At 39.7% G+C, this 21,093-nt stretch overlaps 2 protein-coding genes across 3 annotated transcripts in view; one reads left to right on the forward strand and one right to left on the reverse strand.

Annotated features, from left to right (window-relative positions):
- Window positions 1–21,093, reverse strand: part of LOC309713681 (tumor necrosis factor ligand superfamily member 10-like) — a 31,517-nt gene that overhangs the window by 7,993 nt on the left and 2,431 nt on the right. The gene's annotated exons all lie outside the window — the stretch shown is intronic.
- On the forward strand, window positions 2,001–19,427 carry LOC309714557 (uncharacterized protein; the record flags this gene model as incomplete). Its single annotated transcript, XM_082547101.1, has 15 exons — window positions 2,001–2,233; window positions 2,772–3,099; window positions 9,130–9,250; window positions 9,564–9,726; window positions 9,895–10,087; window positions 10,273–10,344; window positions 10,741–10,812; window positions 11,102–11,173; window positions 11,990–12,095; window positions 12,671–12,741; window positions 12,822–14,850; window positions 14,936–15,172; window positions 15,244–15,291; window positions 17,440–17,538; window positions 18,832–19,427. The coding sequence occupies 15 exons, from the start codon at window positions 2,001–2,003 to the stop codon at window positions 19,065–19,067; spliced, it is 4,080 nt and encodes a 1,359-aa protein (XP_082403227.1). The 3' UTR covers window positions 19,068–19,427.

Consider the following 21,093-nt stretch of genomic DNA (forward strand, 5'->3'; position numbering starts at 1 on the left):
TAAAATGATTAAATTAGGTTTAATTGACGCTGTAAATCTTTACACCAACACATCTGCAGCTATGGGTGTTTTTTAGGTTTCTACCATTCACCTGCCTGTTGAGTGTGTTTTTAGAGGAAATGCTACTGTAAATTCAGATTCCTTCCGAGTTTAAAAACCCGAACCAACGTCCTGGATCAGACCGTCTCTGTGTTGTTTATGTTCTGAACTAAATTTAATCAACCAGCAGAATCGGAAAAAATCCAACTCGAAGTATTTAGCAGAGCAGCAAAGTCAGAGGAGGAGAGAAGGGAACGAAAACAAACAATGTGCACAAATAGCAAGCAAAAGAAAATGAATATGTTTGCTGTGTGTGTGTGTGTGTGTGTGTGTGTGTGTGTGTGTGTGTGTGTGTGTGTGTGTGTGTGTGTGTGTGCGTTGGTAAACATGTATTAGCTGGACATTTCGTCTGAATACACACCACACTAGAAGGACATTTTGAATTAACAGGACAGAGGCGGTGTCCTGCTAATTTTGACTGAAATCTAACAACGTAGAGTGGTTTCTATTGGTCCACTAACCCTAAAAAAACAAAAAAATCAAGATGTCGGTTTAATACATATAAACTTGATTTTGTGTTAAATCTGTGTATCACCAAGAGTGTCCCTGGTGGTAGCGTGTGTAATAGCAGGACCTCATGAATATTCACACATGTGTGAATAATAATGAGGCTTGTGTGTAGTTGTCCCGCCAATTCTTACACAGTCCTTCCAATTCACATGTGGGTTAGATAACTGGTAAATGTTCCAAAATGACCACACCAAATGAACCACTGTATGTTGAACTTAATTGTAATAAAAGCCTGCTTTACCTTGTTGGAAAGAAGACATATGAAGCTTTGCTTTTATATGAAACACTAAGGTTTTGTGTAATTATTCACAGTTATACTAAGTAAATACAGTTACGTACTTACAAAGTGGTATGAAAAAGTATTTGACTGATAAGTTATTTATTTTTTGGTTTGTTCTCTCATTTATCTGTTATCAGATTAGATGAAGAGAACCTGAGTGAATACAAATATAGGTTGTTTTCTATTATCTTATTTTTCAAGGGGAAATGCTTTCCTGGCCCTGTGTAAAGAGGATATTGCAATTCTAAAACAAATGTAAAAAAGAGTGACCTTTATTGGGTACACCTCGAACTGCTCGTTAACTACTCACTAATTGGGCAATCACATAGTGGCAACTCAATGCATTTAGGTGTCATGGTCCTGGGTCTCTCGACCCAGCATTTTGAGTTTGTGGTTATTTTTTATTCACTGTTTTAGGTCCTCTTGCCTTCACGTTTATCTGTGTTCCCTGGGTCTTGTGTTCACCCTTTCCCTTCACTGTGTGTTTTGTATTTATTGCTGTCTGTGTTTTGGTTTTTTGCTGCTCCATGCTTTGTTGTTCTGCTTTCTTAGTGTACAGTTTTGATTATTATTTTCCCATGTTTCGGTTATCATGGTTTGGTGTTCTGTCTCTGTGGCTGTATCCCAATTCAGGGTCTGCAGCCTTAAAATACGCAGCCTTAGCAGTCCACAAGGGCCGCGTACTCAAAGACCGCTAAGGTCGGAAGTGAGAGGCTTGTGAAATGGGACGGTCTAGGCTCCGTCGCACTGCTCAGGTTGCCTAGCAACCATGATACTCACCGCTGGAAACGTTTCTGTTGGATTGTGTGTCCACAGGTGTTTGTACTTTGCGTCACAATAAAATGACGGTAAAAGGCTCCGCCCACTTCCTATCCATGTCTCACCATGCAACGACTACTGTGAATGGACTGGAGAAGTGTAGTGGCAGAGTCCTCCATCAGAAATAAGATATGTGTGTTGACTTTTTATTCTCCCTCAAAAATATTAAGCCATGACGTGGCCCAGAGCAGCTCTGCTAACAGGTTATGGGCCCAGCACGCTTCCGCTGCGCAAGTTACCGGCAGGTGTTAAAAGTTTGGCACGATTGAGTGAGTAAGCGTTTTTGTGCATCATGAGCAGACGCACGGCAGAGTCGGGCAGTCGATATTCCCGTTTGCAATTTGATGGAGATGAAAGGAAATATGAGATATGGGAAACGAAGTTCCTTGGTCATCTCAGACTACAAGGTTTGAAAGATGTCATCTTAAAGGCTGAGGGTGATGAAGAAGCCGATGGTGAAGATGATGACAAAAATGCAGAAGCATATGCAGAGTTGATACAATTTCTGGATGACAAAAGTTTATCGTTAGTTATGAGAGATGCAGTTGATGACGGACGGAAGGCCCTAAAAATTTTGAGAGGTCATTATGCAGGAGTGGGCAAGCCAAGGATCATAAGTCTGTACACCGAACTCACTTCTCTCACAAATGAAAAGAATGAAAGTGTGACGGACTATATTATCCGAGCAGAAGCAATTATCACAGCGTTAAAAAATGCGGGTGAGTCACTAACTGATGGACTTCTGATCGCAATGATAATGAAAGGTCTACCAGAGACGTTTAAACCCCTGATTGTGCACGTTACACAGAGTGAAGCAAAAATCACATTTTCAGATTTTAAAGTAAAACTCAGAAGTTATGAAGAAACCGAGCGAATGCGTGTGGCTATAACTAATGACAACGTAATGAGGACAAAAGTGCAATCAGACCAGGATTCTACTTCATGGCGAGCAGATGACCGAAGATCAAAGAATAATGAGATTGTGTGTTTTAAATTTTCGACTAAAGGGACACACTGCAAGAACGTGCCGATCTAGAGTATGGTGCAGTTTTTGCCGGAGTAGTACACACAAAGATGCGACCTGTAGAAGGAAGCTAAGACGGGATGAAGCGAGAGGGGTCGTGGAGAAGGACTACGCGTTCAAGACGGGCTCCAAACCCCAGAGGGTCCCGGACGGCGGCCAAGAGATGCTGAATAACCAGCTATTGGTGGATACGGGAGCGACGTCACATATCTTCACGAAGATCGAGAGTTTTAAGACTTTTGATGACACATTTCAACCCGAGGCTCATTGTGTAGAGTTGGCTGACGGAAGGCGGAGCAGAGGAGCTGCAAAGCGGCGAGGAGATGCTGAGATAAGTATGATCGACAGTAAAGGACGCAGCCACAAGGTAACATTGAAACAAGCACTCTACATTCCATCGTTCCCACAGGACATTTTGTCAGTAAAAGCAGCTACTAGTAACAGAGCCACTGTGGTTTTCAAACACGGGGACAGTTTTCTTAAACATGTTGATGGAACAAAATTCCCTATATATGAACACGAGAGACTGTTCTTTATAAACACTGTGCAAGAGTTTGAAGATAAATGTAATGGATGTTTTGATATGCAAACGTGGCATGAAATCCTAGGACACTGTAATTATGAGGATGTTCAAAATCTGCAAAATGTCGTTGATGGAATGGAAATTAAGGGTAAAATCAACAAAAATATGCAATGTGAAGCCTGTATACAAGGGAAGTTTATTCAAACTAGGAACCGAGAACCGGATGAAAAGGCCAGGGCAGCATTAGAGTTGGTACATACGGATTTGGCTGGTCCGATTACGCCAAACTCTAAAGAAGGGTTTAAGTTTGTTTTGTCGTTTGTTGATGATTATTCAGGTGCAACATTTGTATATAATCTGAAACACAAAAGTGATACAACTCAAGCAACTGAAAGATTTATTGCAGATGTGGCGTCATATGGGAAAATCAAGTGCATTCGTTCTGATAATGGAACTGAATTTACAAGCAGTCAGTTCAGAGATTTATTAAGTAGACACGGCATTAGGCAGGAAACTTCGGCGCCATATTCGCCTCATCAAAACCGAACAGCAGAGAGGAACTGGCGTACACTTTTTGACATGGCGAGATGCATGTTAGTTGAGAGCGAATTGCCAAAGTCTTTATGGCCATATGCAGTACAAACCGCGGGAGTGATTAGGAACCGATGTTTTAACAAACGCACAGGTCAGACAGCGTATAAGATGTTAACTGGAAAAAGACCTGATCTTTCTAGAATGAAAAAATTCGGATCATTGTGCTATGCTTATAAACAAAATAGGGGAAAGCTGGATCCAAGATGCGACAAAGGTGTTTTCTTGGGATATGACAAAAATAGTCCAGCATATTTGATCTATTTCCCAAAAACCGGGAAGGTTGAAAAGCACAGATTGATAAAAATACTAAATCCCGCGACAATGGATCAACAAACACAGAGTGATCAGATGTATGAAGATGAGGTTTATGAATCCAGAAAAGATGGTGAACCCAAACAGACGAAGGATGAGGACATTCCAGATGGTAGTGAAAGCAGTCAAACTGAGTCCGAGGTTAAAACTGAGGATAAAGTAGATGCTGGAGCTACACGTTATCCATCCAGAATCAGAAAGAGACCTGATTATTTGAGTGATTATATCACGGATGTGAAAGAGTGTGAAAATGAACAGATGCAAACTAGTGTTGATTATTGCTACAGATTGTTGTGTGAAATACCCACATCATTTAGTGAAGCTATTGTGTCAAGTGAGTCAAAAGAATGGGAAAAAGCGATGAATGAAGAAATTCAATCCCTTAAGGAGAATGACACATTTACTTTAACCACTTTACCAGAGGGTAAGAAAGCAGTGGGGGGTAAATGGGTTTATGCCGTTAAAAAGAACTCAGACGGATCAGACAGATATAAAGCTCGATTTGTGGCTAAAGGTTTTAGTCAAACAAAAGGAGTTGATTATGAGGAGACTTTTTCACCGACTGCTAATTTATCGAGTGTGAGAGTTTTGATGCAGAAAGTGGTTCAGGATGATATGTTGGTTCACCAGATGGATGTAAAAACCGCCTATCTACACGCACCAATAAATGAAGAAATATATATACAACAACCAGAAGGTTTTGAGACAGAATCAAGTGAGACTAATAAACTGGTGTATAGACTAAAGAAATCACTTTATGGGCTGAAGCAATCGGGTCGTAACTGGAACCAAACCTTACATGACTATATTTGACATAGAGTTCACTCACATGAATTTCACTCACATGTGCTGTAGAAGTGATTTGATTTGAGAGTTCAAACTCACTGCTGTAATGGCTTATGATGATTAATATAATAACTATAATATTGGCCATATCATATTTACACTGACTTTAGTCTCATGAACAACATTAGCTAATTGTTATTTACTAGCTAATCTTAAATGACTGCAGTACAAATATGAAGGCCAACAATCATGTTTTACAGTCCTGTGGTCTCAGCCTCAGATACTTATTAAATCACACAAAGCTCGTGTAGAAACAAACACACAAACAAAATATGTTCTCTTTCATTTCTGTCAAACAAAACTGTATGAAACGTTTCCAGCGATTGGTGTTATGGTTGCTAGGCAACCTGGGCAGCGCGATGGAGGCTAGACCGTCCCATTTCACAAGCCTCTTACTTCCGGCCTTAGCGGTCTTTGAGTACGCAGCCTTTGAGGATCGTTGAGGCTGCGTACTTTAAGGCTGCAGACCCTGAATTGGGATACAGCCTTTGTCTCATGTCAGTGTTTTCAGTTTTGCTTCCTTGGTCTCGTTAGCCCTGATGTCTCCCACCAGTGTTCACCTCCTGCCTCTCATTCCCCTCGTTATGCCCTGTGTATTTTAGCCCTGTATTTTCTGTGCTCCCTGTCGCGTCGTAAACGGCACTAATCCTGTGCTGTGTGTCTCCCCGTGGATTAGTTTTGTATTGTCTCTTATTTTCCAACCAGCAATAAAGCTGCCGTTTTTGAGTTTCACTCCAGTCCTCCGAGAGTCTGCATTTTGGGTCCTTTTCCTCGTTCCTGCCTGCACACAGCTGAACTATGACATTTAGGTATGTAGACATGGTCTACATACATACCTGCATGTTAGACCTAATCCCGAACCAAACTATTTAAAGCGGTATTTCCTTTAATTGTTGCTCCAGTTTTGGATATAATGAATTTATTTTTAGAAAATGGATACGTACCATAGGATTTTAAGGTTGCTGTAATTAAACCTCTATTTAAGAAACCCTCTTTTAATCAAGACAACTTAATGAACTATAGACCTATATCTAATCTTCCCTTCATATCTAAAATTCTTGAGGTAATAGTTGCCAATCAGGTGTGTTAGCACTTAAACAATAACGACCTGTTTGAAGAGTTTCAATCTGGCTTTAGAGCTCATCATAGCACTGAAACAGCTCTGGTGAAAGTTACTAATGATATTCTCATGGCCTCAGATAATGGACTGGTGACCATTCTGGTTCTACTGGACCTCAGTGCTGTTTTTGACACATTCAATCACAATATTCTCATAGAAAGGTTTGAAAATGTTGCAGGGATCAAAGGAACAGCACTAGGCTGGTTTAAATCTTACTTGTCCAACAGACTCAAGGTTTGTTTACGTAAATGATAAATCCTCTTCAACCTCTATGGTTACTTGTGGCGTACACCACAGGGTTCTGTACTTGGACTGATCCTTTTTACTATATATATGTTCCCTATTGGTAAAATCATTAGACAGCATGGGATAAATTTCCATAGCTATGCACACCTAAATCCTGATGAACCTAATCAGTTATAAAGATTACGGGCATGCTTGGAAGACATAAAAACCTGGATGTCTTCAAACTTCCTCCTTTTGAATTCCGACAAGACAGAAGTTGTCTTTGGACCAGAAGCTCAGAAAAACAAATTACTTGGTCAGTCCCTTCATCTGGATGGCATTAAATTAGCCTCCAGTAATAAAGCAAAGAACCTCTGTGTTATTTTTTGACAAAGACATGTCATTTAGATCTGACATGAAAGAGGTTTCTAGGGTCTCCTCCTTCCACCTCCGTAATATTGCTAAAATTAGAAACATCCCATCCAGGAGTGATGCTGAAAAACTAGTTGATGCCTTTGTTACTTCAAGGCTGCATTACTATAACTCTTAACTATCAGGAAGTCCACATAATGCAACTAAAAGTCTTCAGCTGATCCAAAATGCTGCAGCCAGGGTTCTGATGAATATCAAAAGAACAGATGACATCTCCTCCCGTGTTTTAAATGCACTTTAGAACAGCACGCAGCAACACTACATATGAGCGAGCGGAGGGAGGCATGGGGTCTTCACAGAGCCCCACTCTCTGCCAGCCGTCAGGGCGGGGGGGCCTGAAGGTGGAATTGGCCATCTGATCGAGGCCTGGGTTGCAGCGGCCCCCTGCCACTGCGGAGCCGGGGACGGTCTGCTTGATTTCCACCTCAGGGAGGAGGGCAACATCTGGGTCTGGGTATGAGTTCCCCCTCCGGGGCAAGAATACCTGGACCTGGGATGTAGAGAATGTTTGGGGAGTGTGATTGTGTGTACAGTGTCCATTTATGTCTGTGTCCACGTTGGGTGAGGGCCGAGTGTTTGTGGTTGTGTGTATGAGGGTGGGAAGGTATGTTTGTGTCTGCCGTACACATCACCACAAACAACACCACAAGCAGAGCACAAGTTTTAAGCCAGCGTGGTGTGATTATAGATGCCGTGCAGGTGGGTCCATCTCACATGCAGCGGCATCGCAGAACACGCCCCGCCACATACCCTCTTCCCCCGACTAAGACCGAGGAGCCACCTCCCCCCCCCCCTCCATGAGCAAGCGAGGGAATAGGCCTGGAGCATCAGCGCCCCAGCCCAGCCACGGGGAAGTGACTACCTGGGCGTTCGCCTGTAGATCTAGCGGCGCTGGTGACGAGGTGGTTCCAGGGACCGCCCACGCTTCCAGCGGCACCCCCATCCCGCTAGCGCACCAGCCTGTGGCTCACCTGAGCCGGTCGTTCCCTCGCGCTGTCCAACAATTACAATAATTATACGGTTGCTGTAACAGATTGTAGATACAATGCAGGTGAGTCCATCTCACCTGCAGCAGCATCCCAGACCAGCCACAATAATAAAGATTTTTCTATTTCATTATAAACTTTGTCCTAATTATGTCATGAGTTTTTACTATTTAAAAAGAAAAAGAAAGCATCACAAAAACACTTAAGGTCATGAAAATTAATTGTATTGCTGCAATACTTAAATATCTGTGGTCTAATCTATTTTTATTCACCAATCTCATTGTAGCAATAATATGCCTTTTTGGTCCAAGTTAATTATTTGAATTTTAAAACTCTTTTAGCCAAATAACTTTGAAGTTGTTACTAAAACTCATCATCCCCATTTACTACTTTTGTTTCATTCTTTAAAAATTTAGAAGCATAAATATCAGTCTTTTGGAAAAATTACATTTTATACAGTATTATTAAGTCTACATATTCCAAGTGAGTTATGTCAGAATGCACTAGAGCAATTTAACTCTATTACATCATAGCATTCTATTTGCAAGAATCCCAGTGTTAATCCACTGTTCTTGGCCAATGATATCCACTCCTCAGCACTATGGGGGCGCTAATGTACATCTACGCTGGTTGCCAACCACCATGAACATTTAAAGAGCAGAAGAAGAAGAAGAGGACACTAAAGAGTTCAGGTGCACGACATGAGGATTTAATGAGACAGCTTTTATCTTACTGCTTTCGTGGAAGATCAGGTGAGAACCATACAAATTCCCTTACACATGATGTTTATATAAATATATTCATCCAATAAAGCAAAGTAATATAGGTTATTATATTACGTTCGGATACACCAAAGCATCTAATTTTTGACAGTTTAGCTAGCCAGCATGCTAGTAGCAAAAGTTTGACATTCTGTTGCTGTTGGTTTGATTAATTTTGGTTTTAGCATCACAAAACTTGTGGTTTTAAAACTAGTGAGATCTGTTTTCAGAAAATATTTTACAAATGAAACAAAAACTGTAGGACAAATATGCTTATTGTTCAACCATACTAAATCATTATTTTAATTTATAACTTTAAGAAATATAAAAGGTTAAGGAAATGTGGATATGAAAATTAACTCATTAAGATTTGCAGTAACCTTAGACCAAATAAAATATACGAAACAGAACTTCCACAGGTAGGGCATGCAGCCTCTGACACACAGTGATACAAGATAGGAGGAACACAGATATTTGGAACCTTTAGGGGAGCTCTCCCCAACATAAATAGATTTTTCGATCTGTTTATTTCTATGTCTACATACATTTTGTAGTATAATGTGTTATTTCTAAAGTCATTAATACCTGATCTTTGCAGGGGATGGTGGCAACAAGGCCACGGAGAGCTAAAATAAATCCCATACAAGATGCTAGGTATTACTGCTCCTTAGGTGAAGACAAGGCAGGATTTGATGTGAGGTATATTGATTCATTTAAAGGTGAGTTGATTCCAAAGAATGCAGTCAGCTTCTCAAAATAGAAATTTTTATGTTTTTTGTAGTTTTTTTGTAGCATACCATGCATGAGAAAATTAATAATCACGAATATAATTATACTTGTTTTATTATTATTATTATTATTATTATATTTCTATTTTTTCCTTGTCTTTCCCCAAGGAATTATGAACATGTTACATGTTCCAAAATAAATAATACAATATAATCAAATAAAAAACATATTTAAAAACAAGAAGGATTTTAATTAAATGGTTTATAGTTTATTGCCCAATTTGTTTTTGATGTGTGTCTTTAGGTCGCGGTGTGTTCAGCTGTCGGTCATTTCAAAAGGGAGATTTTCCTTTTGAGTACAGAGGACAAATCATAACTAAAGAGGAACAAGAAAACCGAATGAAACTTTACCATGATGCACTCAAGGTTTTCATATTTGATTTCAAGTTCAATGGAAAACAGTTATGGTATGTAACTGCTTTGATAAAGGATAAAATACATGAGGTTTACAAATTATAATATTCAAATAATATTTTGAATTGAATATTAAAATGTTATTCAGACGTTCTACAACCTAATATACTTAATGACTTTCTTTACAGAGTGTAATTGTTATTGTATACTTTTTGTTTTAGTGTTGATGCTACCAGAGAGGACGGCTCACTTGGCAGACTTGTAAATGACGATAATGTGAATCCAAACAGTAAAATGACAGTTACCAGAGTGGATGGAAGGCCCCATCTCTGTTTGTTTGCAATCAAAGATATTGGTCCAGGAGAAGAAATCACCTATAACTATGGTGATTCCAACTGGCCATGGAGAAGCAAGGTATAATGTAAATAGTACAGTATAAGTATAAATAGTATTAAATGAATAAAGGCTATACTGAAAAGTATGCATACACACACGGGTCCTGTGTAATACTCAACTGGACAGGTCCAGACATTAGGAGGACTGTATTCATCTTGGCTAGACCCAAAGACTGCCATTCATTATTCATGCTTCTTCCTTAGAAATCCAACATGGTGGCATCTCAGGCTGTGGATGAGATTGCAGCCAGTTCCTCTCCTAACGACGCAACAAAGGTAAATTGGAGTTTCAGTGTCAGATTGTTTTAGTTGTAGACTGAGGTGCTAGTTATTAGGCAGTATTGAGGTATGTGGGTCCTTGGTTATCTTGACCAAGTAAGATGCACGCATTAGGAGGACTGAGATTTGAAACAGGAAGTATAAACAACTGAGTTCTACCTACAAGTGCGCCCACACACACGGGTCCTGTGTATTACTCAACTGGACAGGTCCAGACATTAGGAGGACTGAGTTTAGAAATGAATTCAGATCAATGAGAGTTACTCTGGCAATTGTGCATACACACACGGGTCCTGTGTATTACTCAACTGGACAGGTCCAGACATTAGGAGGACTGTATTCATCTTGGCTAGACCCAAAGACTGCCATTCATTATTCACGCTTCTTCCTTAGAAATCCAACATGGTGCCATCTCAGGCTGTGGATGAGAATGCAGCCAGTTCCTCTCCTAACGACGCAACAAAGGTAAATTGGAGTTTCAGTGTCAGATTGTTTTAGTTGTAGACTGAGGTGCTAGTTATTAGGCAGTATTGAGGTATGTGGGTCCTTGGTTATCTTGACCAAGTAAGATGCACGCATTAGGAGGACTGAGATTTGAAACAGGAAGTATAAACAACTGAGTTCTACCTACAAGTGCGCCCACACACACGGGTCCTGTGTATTACTCAACTGGACAGGTCCAGACATTAGGAGGACTGTATTCATCTTGGCTAGACCCAAAGACTGCCATTCATTATTCACGCTTCTTCTTTAGAAATCCAACATGGTGCCATCTCAGGCTGTGGATGAGAATGCAGCCAGTTCCTCTCCTAACGACGCAACAAAGGTAAATTGGAGTTTCAGTGTCAGATTGTTTTAGTTGTAGACTGAGGTGCTAGTTATTAGGCAGTATTGAGGTATGTGGGTCCTTGGTTATCTTGACCAAGTAAGATGCACGCATTAGGAGGACTGAGATTTGAAACAAGAAGTATGAAACCCCAACCCTAAATCTGGTTTGCATAAAGACGTAGTTCTCGGCTTGGTTGAAATGAACTCTGATGTAGTTAGATCGCATATTTGAATTTCAGCTGATCAAGGAGGAAGAATGAAGCTTACTATAGGAAGGAGCATGTAAATACAACCGAAACAATCGCTAAACTCTTTCCTGTTAATGCTAAGCACATTTATGTAACATTGTTGTGTAAAGGCCATCCGTTATGTCTTGATGGATTCATGACTTCATGATTTAATTATACTTTTTTACACTCCCAGTCAAAACTTTGGACACATCTTCTCATTTCAGAAAGAACAAATTGTAAGTCTAATCTTTTTTGGGTGTTGTGGGTCCACAATGAATTTTCTTTTCATTGTGGTTTTGTAATATATACCATAATATAAAACCTAGAAGAACAAATTGTTTTGAAAATTGATCTATATACAGCAGGTATTTTTCCCTTTAAATTTTGCATTGCAAAAGTTACAAAAATTGATTTAATAGTTTTAGTAACACTTGAACCTGTTTTTTTTTTTTTTTCTTCCGTCCTTAACTCCTTTTTAAAGAGGAACCAAAACAACTATTTGGTTGTGATATTTTACATCACAAAAGTATGAATTTTGTTTTTGATTACACTGTTTTTTTTTTTTTTTTTTTTTTACCAAACAGGACTGCGATCATGATCTAGTCCCTGACGAAATGTCAAGTTTAGAAAAATGTTTTGCATGTGGAGGACCTTTTTCGCCTCTGAAATGGAGTGGTGTGAGATGTGAAGGTAATTATTTAATTATGGAAGGTTGGGTACATTAGAATATCTTAAATATGATCCATAAGGAACACTATAAAAACTAATCCATAAGTAAATATGATATATGTTCATAATGAACCTTTTACATCTGCACTTTTTACATATTTACTTACCATGTCATTATTAAAGCTGCTATACCCAATTTGCAAAAACAAGTTAGCTTAACATATTTTTTTTTCATGTTCATAACAACATTTTAACAAAGCATAGCTATAAATGTTGTTTGGAGATTAAAGAAAAAAAAATGAAGTGGTTCTGTTGCATTTGTCTAAAACCATCAGCCAATAACATGGCTCAGTCCAGAAAAACGATAGAACAGTCTTTCCTGACTCCTTAAATTCTACATTAACATGGCTCCACCACACTATGCACTGGCCTGTTTAGCAGCAAAGCACACCAGGGGGTGTGGCCTATGGATAATATCCAATGGGAGGGGGGAGCCTTCTTGACTGTGTTTATGCTTCCATCTAGCCTGTTTTTTTAAATTGGGGAAAGCGGCTTTAACTACCTTTCTTTTATTAACTTAATTTTTCTCTGTCTAGTTTGCTACCAGTCCTGGCACAAAAGATGTTATGTTAGCCACAAGGTGAACCTCACTGAACCTCTTCCAGAGGTAAGTGTTTTTGCAGAATTCTTCTCAGTAAAATATGTAAGGTAAACAAAGTCTTACTTTGTGTTTTTGATTGTTATTAGGTCTTTAGTGAAGATAGTTCAAGTGAGGGGGCTTCATCAGAAGAGGAATATGTGCCAGATTCTATAGCTGACTCAGACAGCTCATGGGACAACAAATCAGAGCCTTTAAATATAAGTTGCAAACAAGTACAGAACTCTGAGATCTCCAGCAGTCAATCTGCTTGCAAAACGAAAAGACCTCGCCTAGAAAGTTTTTTAGAGAGAGTAGGACAAAGAATTTCAGAAGATGCCGAATCAATATCTGAAGATGGAATTGGCACAAGACAGCTCGACGTATCAGGGGTTATTGCCACAGCAGAAAAGTCTGATGCTGAAGGCATTGTTGATGACTCTAATACTACGGCTGAAGATTCCTTAAAAACATCCTCCTCACTAAGAAACAAAACATACTGCTACATTTGTGGAAAACTACAGACAAAGTTTACACGTCATTTAAAAACTCATGAGAAATCACATGCAGATGTTGCTCGAGTTTTAAGTCTTCCCAAGAAGTCCAAAGACCGTTTGAAAATGCTTTCTAAGCTGCGAAACAAAGGAAACCACAGACATAACTCGGAGGTCATCGCAAGTGGGATTGGATCATTAAAAACCAGACGCACATCAAAAAAACCCTACAAAGGAAAAGACTATATTCACTGCATTTATTGCGAGGCATTATATCTTAAAAGAGATCTTTGGAGACATGTTCGTAAATGTTCTTCAAAACCAGTGGAGGCCAATTCAGAGGGGGGACGAAAAAAGGTCTTGTCCCTGGCCTGTATGAGTGAGTCAGCTCTGTGTCAGCAAGTTTCCCCCGGTGTTTGGAAGATATTAGCTGTCATGAAAGATGATGAAATAACTTCTACTGTGCGAAGTGACTTCTCTATTCTTCAGCTTGCTCAATCATTCTTTAACAAACATGGGAAAGATCCCACCAAATTTGACTACATTCGCCAGACACTCCGAGAATGTGGAAGACTTCTGCTCACACTTCGGAAAGAATGCTCAATACACACTTTTGAGGATGCTGTAAGACCTGCAAATTTCAATGTGGTTATCAAAGCTGTTAAGAAGGTGTGTGGGTATGATGAAGAAAAGAACTGCTACTCGACTCCAAGCCTTGCTTTAAAGTTGGGACACTCACTGCAGAAAGTCTGTGATATTATACATTGCAGAGCACTGATGGCAGAAGACAGTGCACTGATAAAGTCAACCCAGAGTTTCAAAACCCTTTATGCTACAAAGTGGTCAGAACTCATCTCCCATACTGCATTAACCACACTAAACGAGCGGCACTTCAACAAGCCTTCCACACTTCCTTTCACAGAAGATGTTCAGCGTCTTCATAGACATCTGGAGAAGACTACAGAACAAGCACTGAAGGACTTGGAAGAGCATAGTTCACCAAAATCATACAGTGAACTTTGTAAAGCTACCATGGCAAATGTAATACTATTTAACAGGAGAAGAGGGGGAGAAATTTCAAAGATGACACTGAATGGCTTCCAGGAGAGAGACACTAGTACCCTGCACAAGGATGTTGCAATTGGACTGACAAAATTTGAACTTTACCTTTGTCAACACTTCAGTCGTGTAGAATTGAGGGGTAAACGAGGACGCAAGGTTGCAGTGCTACTTTCACCAGACATGGTGAATGCCATAACACGGCTGACAGAGAAAAGACAAGACTGTGGTGTTCTGGCAGAAAACATATTCCTGTTTGCTAGACCTCATTGTCTGACTCCCTACAGAGGACAGGACTGTTTGAGGATTTATGCGACTGAATGTGGGGCTGAAAACCCTGAACACCTACGTTCAACGCAGTTGCGCAAACATGTCGCAACTTTGTCTCAGATCTTAAACCTCAAGAATCACGAGTTAGACCAAGTTGCCAACTTCCTAGGTCATGATATTCGTGTTCATCGCGAATATTATAGACTTCCAGAGGCTACTACCCAGCTTGCCAAAATATCCAAACTACTGATTGCCATGGAGAAAGGGTCTCTCAAAAGCCTTCAAGGCAAAACACTTGAAGAGATTGAAATCGAAGGTAAAGTGGTGTTAAGGTTAAGAATTATACACGTTTCCTGCACTATAACCTTATAATTCATTAAGACAATCTTTTATTTTGTTAGATAACCTACAGTTGACAGATTCAAGTGAAGAAAGTGAGGTCGGAGCGGAGCGTGAGGAGGTCGGAGCGGAGCGTGAGGAGGTCGGAGCGGAGCGTGAGGAGGTCGGAGCGGAGCGTGAGGAGGTCGGAGCGGAGCGTGAGGAGGTCGGAGCGGAGCGTGAGGAGGTCGGAGCGGAGCGTGAGGAGGTCGGAGCGGAGCGTGAGGTCAATGAAGGAAATCTTGTATATCCACAGATTGGTAAGTACAATGTGATTAGTCTCAACTTTGTTCAATTTATGAAATCACATGACTAATAGACTTTATTACAGATTCTATAGATACTAGAATGATGAAGAAAGTTGTCAAGGAACCTCCAGGTATGTGTTTGTCATCATTTATTGAAGCTTTTACCTTTGTAACTACTTCCTAGACACTTTTGCTATCTTTGCTATCTTTATGTAAAAAAAAAAAAAGATAATTCATTACTATCATTTTTCCAGTGATTGTTACCTTTGTCCAAATGGTAATTTAAAGAAAGTCAAGGATCTTTCTAAAGACCAGCTCAACAGAATAGAAAGGTCAGTTTTGGAGGATGGTCAGGTAGGAAATGCTAGTTTGAACAGGTGATTTTGAGCTGTGATTTAAAGTTCTAGAGAGAATCTAATGAGCAGAGGAAGTTCCAGAGGGTGCAATTAGCAGTGGCAAAGGATTGTACCCTCAGATTTATGATTTTGATGATGGGGGTAAGGAGGTTAGTGTTAGCAGTGTTGTGGGAGAGTGACAGTAAAGACAATCCCTCAGGGTGGCGGGGGCGAGGTTGTTGAAGGCTTAAAAGTTGATTAGGAGTTTGCACTCAATACTATAGTCAGTGTGCAGCCAGTAATGTTCTTTTTAGGATGTGGTGATATAGTCTCTAGAGTGAGTGCAGTAGAGTAAGGGGGCAGCAGAGTTCTTAATAGATTGCAGTTCTTGGAGGTGAGTTTGGGGAAAGCAAAGATGCTGGGATTCTTTTTGAGGGTGGAGAGAATGGATAGGATTAGGAAGAACAATATCATTGGGACTGCACATGTTGGAAAAAATGTCTACATTGTTCTACATTGGCCAGGTTGAGGTTGTGTTGGGCATGTGCAAACAAGGGACAGTGAGGAAGGTTTGTTGAAGGATGTTAGGAAGGAAGCTGCCCTGCAGGAGACAGAAGGAGATGAGATTAATCAAGAGAGATGAAAATAGTTGGTGTGTGGAGGGCTGATCTACTACTCTTTATTTACCTGGTTTGCGCTTCTGAAGTATTCCCTCTACGCTCTCATCCTCTTTCTACAGTAAATCAGTGGTGAGTGGAAAGTTGACCAGTCACCGGAGTAGTGATGGGTCGTTCGCGAACGAAATGGCTCTTAGAGCTGGTTCTTTGAAGTGAACGATGCGAGCCGGCTCCTTATTGGAAGCCGTGGATTTTTTTTTTTTTTACTTTCTCTTGCCCTCTCTCTCACTTTTTTCGCTGCACGTCAGCCTTGTGTTTGCGCTGAGTAGAGACGGGAGGGGCGCAAACAGAGCCTTGCGTTTGCACCCCTCCCGCCTCTGAGCAGAGGGAGGAGCTAGGGGCGGTAGTTACACTCGCAACAGCAGTAGCACACGAAAAGAGCAGCAGGGAGAGAGAGAGAAAGAGAGCCGGGAGCAACAACAAGAGACAATGTCGTCACATTAGAAAGGTGGAGTAAAGAAAATGAGTGACACCAAGAAAAGAAGCAAAATCGAGAACCATTTAAATTTTACTGACAATACATAGGCAGAGTGTAGAGTCTGCAAGAAAAGGATATCATATAGAGCCGGTGCACGGGCACCTGAAAACTGTCCACTCATCAGTGCGATGGGAAGATAAAACACAGTGAATTAAGTGTGATATAAGTGAAGCTGCCAGTGTGTCTACCCACTGAGCTGAGCACTGGGCACTTGGTATTTTTAAATTTAAAGTTTAAATTTTAAAAGTTAAATTGTAAATGGTAGGTTTTTGTATTTTATAATTTATTTTTTAAATTTTATGTGGAGTGAATAAATAAAAGCAGATTTATATAATGAACATATATACATAGAAAACACGTTTTTAAACATTAGTAATTCATTTTGTGCATAATTTTATATTGTTGTTAATAATAAATGAATGAAAGCAACAAAATAACCTGAAGAGCCGGTTCGGGAGCCGAAAGAGCCGGCTCTTTTTAGTGAGCCGAGCCGAGAGAGCCGGATCTCTAAAAAGAGCCGGAAATCCATCACTACACCGGAGTCTTGTTTGGAGAAAAATTCAGCCTTGTATCTTTTAATATCAGCTGTAATAGCTCTAGCCATATTCCACATTCACATGTGTCACCTTAAACTAAAAGTCATAGTTGCGACTCTGGATTTATCTTAGAAACCATATTCAAGATTTCAAGGTCCATTAGTTGCTTGACCACATTCAGGAGCATTTGACATTACATTATAAGAGATTTAATACAACAAATATATGCTTACTGTTTTGTTTTGTTTTTCAGCACAAAGTAAAAATGGAGCGGGTAAGGTCATTGAACCCAACAGAATACTAAACAAGGAGATGAAGCCAAGCAGTAAGAAGAAAACAAATGAACAATCTGGTAAATGGTGACATGCATACAAAAGTCACTTAAGCACAAATGTAAACTTCATGCATTTTTGAACCCAGTTATCCACACCACCCAAGCCAGTATGGTGACTATGCTCATCTTTCTGCCAGGGACCGTACCATAATTCTACAACTTGGTTAGACAATTATATTAACCTACTTGGTAAGGTAAAACATAAATCACATTCAATGTGGAACAATACCTTGTATTAAGTAATGGGATAAATGTTTAAATTACTTTCCCTATGCCTGTTTTAATCTGTAATACATTTAAATACTTATCATTTTCAAAACAGCAATGCACCAAAACAATTAATAAACAAAGCAATGAGAACATATTATGATTTGGGTTTTTAATTTTGAGGATTCCTCAACCATTGGGCTTCTACATTATCTCCATACTCTGAACATCATCTTATTCCCATAGGCAGAATCTGGATAATATTGGAAAATTTGGGCTGGTTTGGCTAATTGTGGGCTGTAACCTGAACGTCTTGAAGAAAATTATGTTCACTGAAAAAACCTGAAGGCCCACCTCATGGTCAGGCAGGGTCCACCCTTGTTTTTAAATAAACATTTGAGTCAGACAGTTATATATGAAATGTTTGAGTATATGTTATACATTTCAAATTATTACAATATCATGCTATACATGTTTTTTGTTGTATAACGGTGTGTGGAATAAAATGCTCTCCATCCATAGTGATTTGCCATAGCTATTTATTGGAATTCTGACTTAATGTGGGCTACCTTTCAGAATTTTACATTTAAATAAATGTATTCATCCATTGTAATAAGTATTTAAACAGTCAGCATTACAGGATTTATACCAAAGAAACACTGTTACAACAAATTCACCTTAAAAGGAACATATTATGCAAAACCCACTTTTTTTTTGTTGCTTTTGTATGTATATTTGGTTATGAATTGCCTCCCGACTCCTTAAGTGTAGGTTTTCAACAACTAAAAAAGGAGCTCTTTTAGGTCCCAGGTAGTGTATTTTGCACAATCCAGCATAATCACAGCCTCAGCACCTGTCCTCGTGGACAATGCAAAGGCCGTCTTTGGGCTGTGTAGACTAAACACTAACTGTTCTTAGCAGGGCTGTAAAACTAGTGTGTGCAGAACTCAATTCTTCGGCTTATTTGAAGGAAGCCGATTATCGCCATTATATTTTTGCATCCTACAACCATGTCAACTCACACAATTGAGCATAATACGTCCCCTTTAATTTAAAAATTGTTTAAAAAGTAGTTTGTTTACATTTATTTTTTTCTGCTTCTAGCTTCTCTGGAAAATGCAAGGAGGGTCAAAAAGCATCCTTGGTCTCCCACGGAGGTTGCTGCGATAATGAAGTATTTTGGCGAACATATCAAAAAAGGAAAACTGGCCACTATTATCGAATGCCAGCAATGCAAAACTGCAGAAGATCCTGCTCTGGCTGGTCGTTCTATTCAAAACATCAGAGATTTTGTGAGGAATCGGGGCGTGTCGTTGAAGAAAAAAGAAAATCCTATGTAGAGGAGTCTACATAACTCCAAAGTACTTCTTGGAGGAGTTACAAAAGATATTTTGTATGTTTTGGTTTCTCATTTATTTATTTTAGAATTTTACTATTAGAAGATTGGTAAATTCATTTTGTTGACACTGTTTTAGTGCATCTGATCTAAGAGGACATATAATTTTATATTGCCAGTTATTTTCATTTCTGTTAACAAAACAATCCTGTTTTTGTAAAATGCACTCAATTTGTTCCTTTTATTCACCTGTTGCCCTTTTAATACACACAAAATACATGTTTGTGTATGTGTATGGCCTTTGTCCTGTTAATAAAGTTAGCCCTGACAATTACTGTTCATGTCAGGGGGAGGAGCCAAGTTACCTAATTAGTGTTGTCCTCTTATTACACCATGTTGTCAGGTTCTTATATTTTGAGTTCTGGTGTGTTTTTCACAATTTTGAAGTGAGATTTGTGTTGTACAACTCAAATGGGATTTTTAAAGATGCACTTCATCTATCTAGCACAAGCGGAAAGGGGGGTCCGTTTAGTGTTGCAAAAATCTTGTTTGAAAAAATTGTCCTTCCAATTCACCTTTACCAGTATGTGTGTGTGTGTGTGTGTGTGTGTGTCAGTGCAGGGCAGGGCAGGTGAATGCATTCCTGTGCTGATTAAACCACACAGGATCACATCACATCTCCAGCTATGAAGGAGTTCATTGTGCATCCGCAGGCAGTGATTTGGATCATTTCAGTTTTTCTTTCTTCAGCGAATATCCAGGAAGCCCCTAATAATGATAATAATAATGACCCCTCTTTGAGTTTAAGAGATAAAGCTGCCTTTATTCTACATTTTTCTTTCTGCCAATGAATCCCATGGAAAACAATAAATTAATAGTTTTAGGATAACAATGGAGCCCTGTTAAACAGAAGCCTTGTTTTTTTAGTCGTACTCCTGCTCTCCCGTGGCGCCCCTCTTGTGTTTATCATCAAGAGTAAAACTTTGCTTGAAATTTTCTTTGCTTGAAATTTAATTGAACTCCAGCTGTGCGGAGTTCAATTAAATAAGGGACCGCGGAATAAAAAATAACAATAAACCTTCTTCAGCATTTGCTTTGTAAGCATTTTTCAGACTTTGCAGCTGGGAGGAGTGTAGGAGGTTAGCAATGTCTCCAAAGCCCTGTGGGTGGGGAGTTTTTGATGCAGTGCAGTGAAGGAGAAGAAATTAAGTTTTGAAATCTCAGCAGCTGGCCAAATCATTCGAGTCATTAATAGAGATCGGCTGAAACCGATATGCACAGCTCATTTTCAGATTTTACCAAGCGGAAAAACTCTGCAGCTGAGACATGAAAGCAACTCTGAGCTGCCAGAAGCTGCAGAGCCTCTAATGCAGCGGTCCCCAACCTTTTTTACGCCACGGACCGGTTTATGCCCGACAATATTTTCATGGACTGGCCTTTAAGGTGTCGCGGATAAATACAACAAAATAAAACTAGTACCGGTACCGAAAAAAAGAAAATTTATTCATAACACAGATGAAAAGACCCAGGAAAACCGAGTAAACGATAAAAACGATAACAAAATAACGCTGAAAACCGATAAAAACCCTGAAAACTATACATTTCACACCTGAGCCTCAACTCTCGCGGCCCGGTACCAAACGACTCATGGACTGGTACCGGTCCGAGGCCCGGGGGTTGGGGACCGCTGTTCTAATGACCACTTGAGGCTCCTAAAGTGAGTCAGTCCCCCCAGTAACTCCCAGGTTTAACATGTACACCTTCAGATTTAAACAGGTTTACTGAAAACTGTTTTTATTCTAGTGACTTATTGAACCCTTCATAGTAGCTTTATGAGACCTGAATTATTTTAAGTTTATCCAGGCTTAAAGTTAGGGCTGTGCGTCTGATGAGTGTCAGGTAGCCTGTAGCTCTCTGCTAATATGTGGATTCTGGATACCAGCAGCTTTTCCAGGAAGTCTTTGTCTCTTCTTTGGTATTTTATCACTGTTTCTAAGTACTAATTATCTGATATATGTGTCTGTAGGTTA

Source organism: Aulonocara stuartgranti (assembly GCF_965226115.1).
Source record: "Aulonocara stuartgranti genome assembly, chromosome: 9".
Taxonomy (NCBI): domain Eukaryota; kingdom Metazoa; phylum Chordata; class Actinopteri; order Cichliformes; family Cichlidae; genus Aulonocara; species Aulonocara stuartgranti.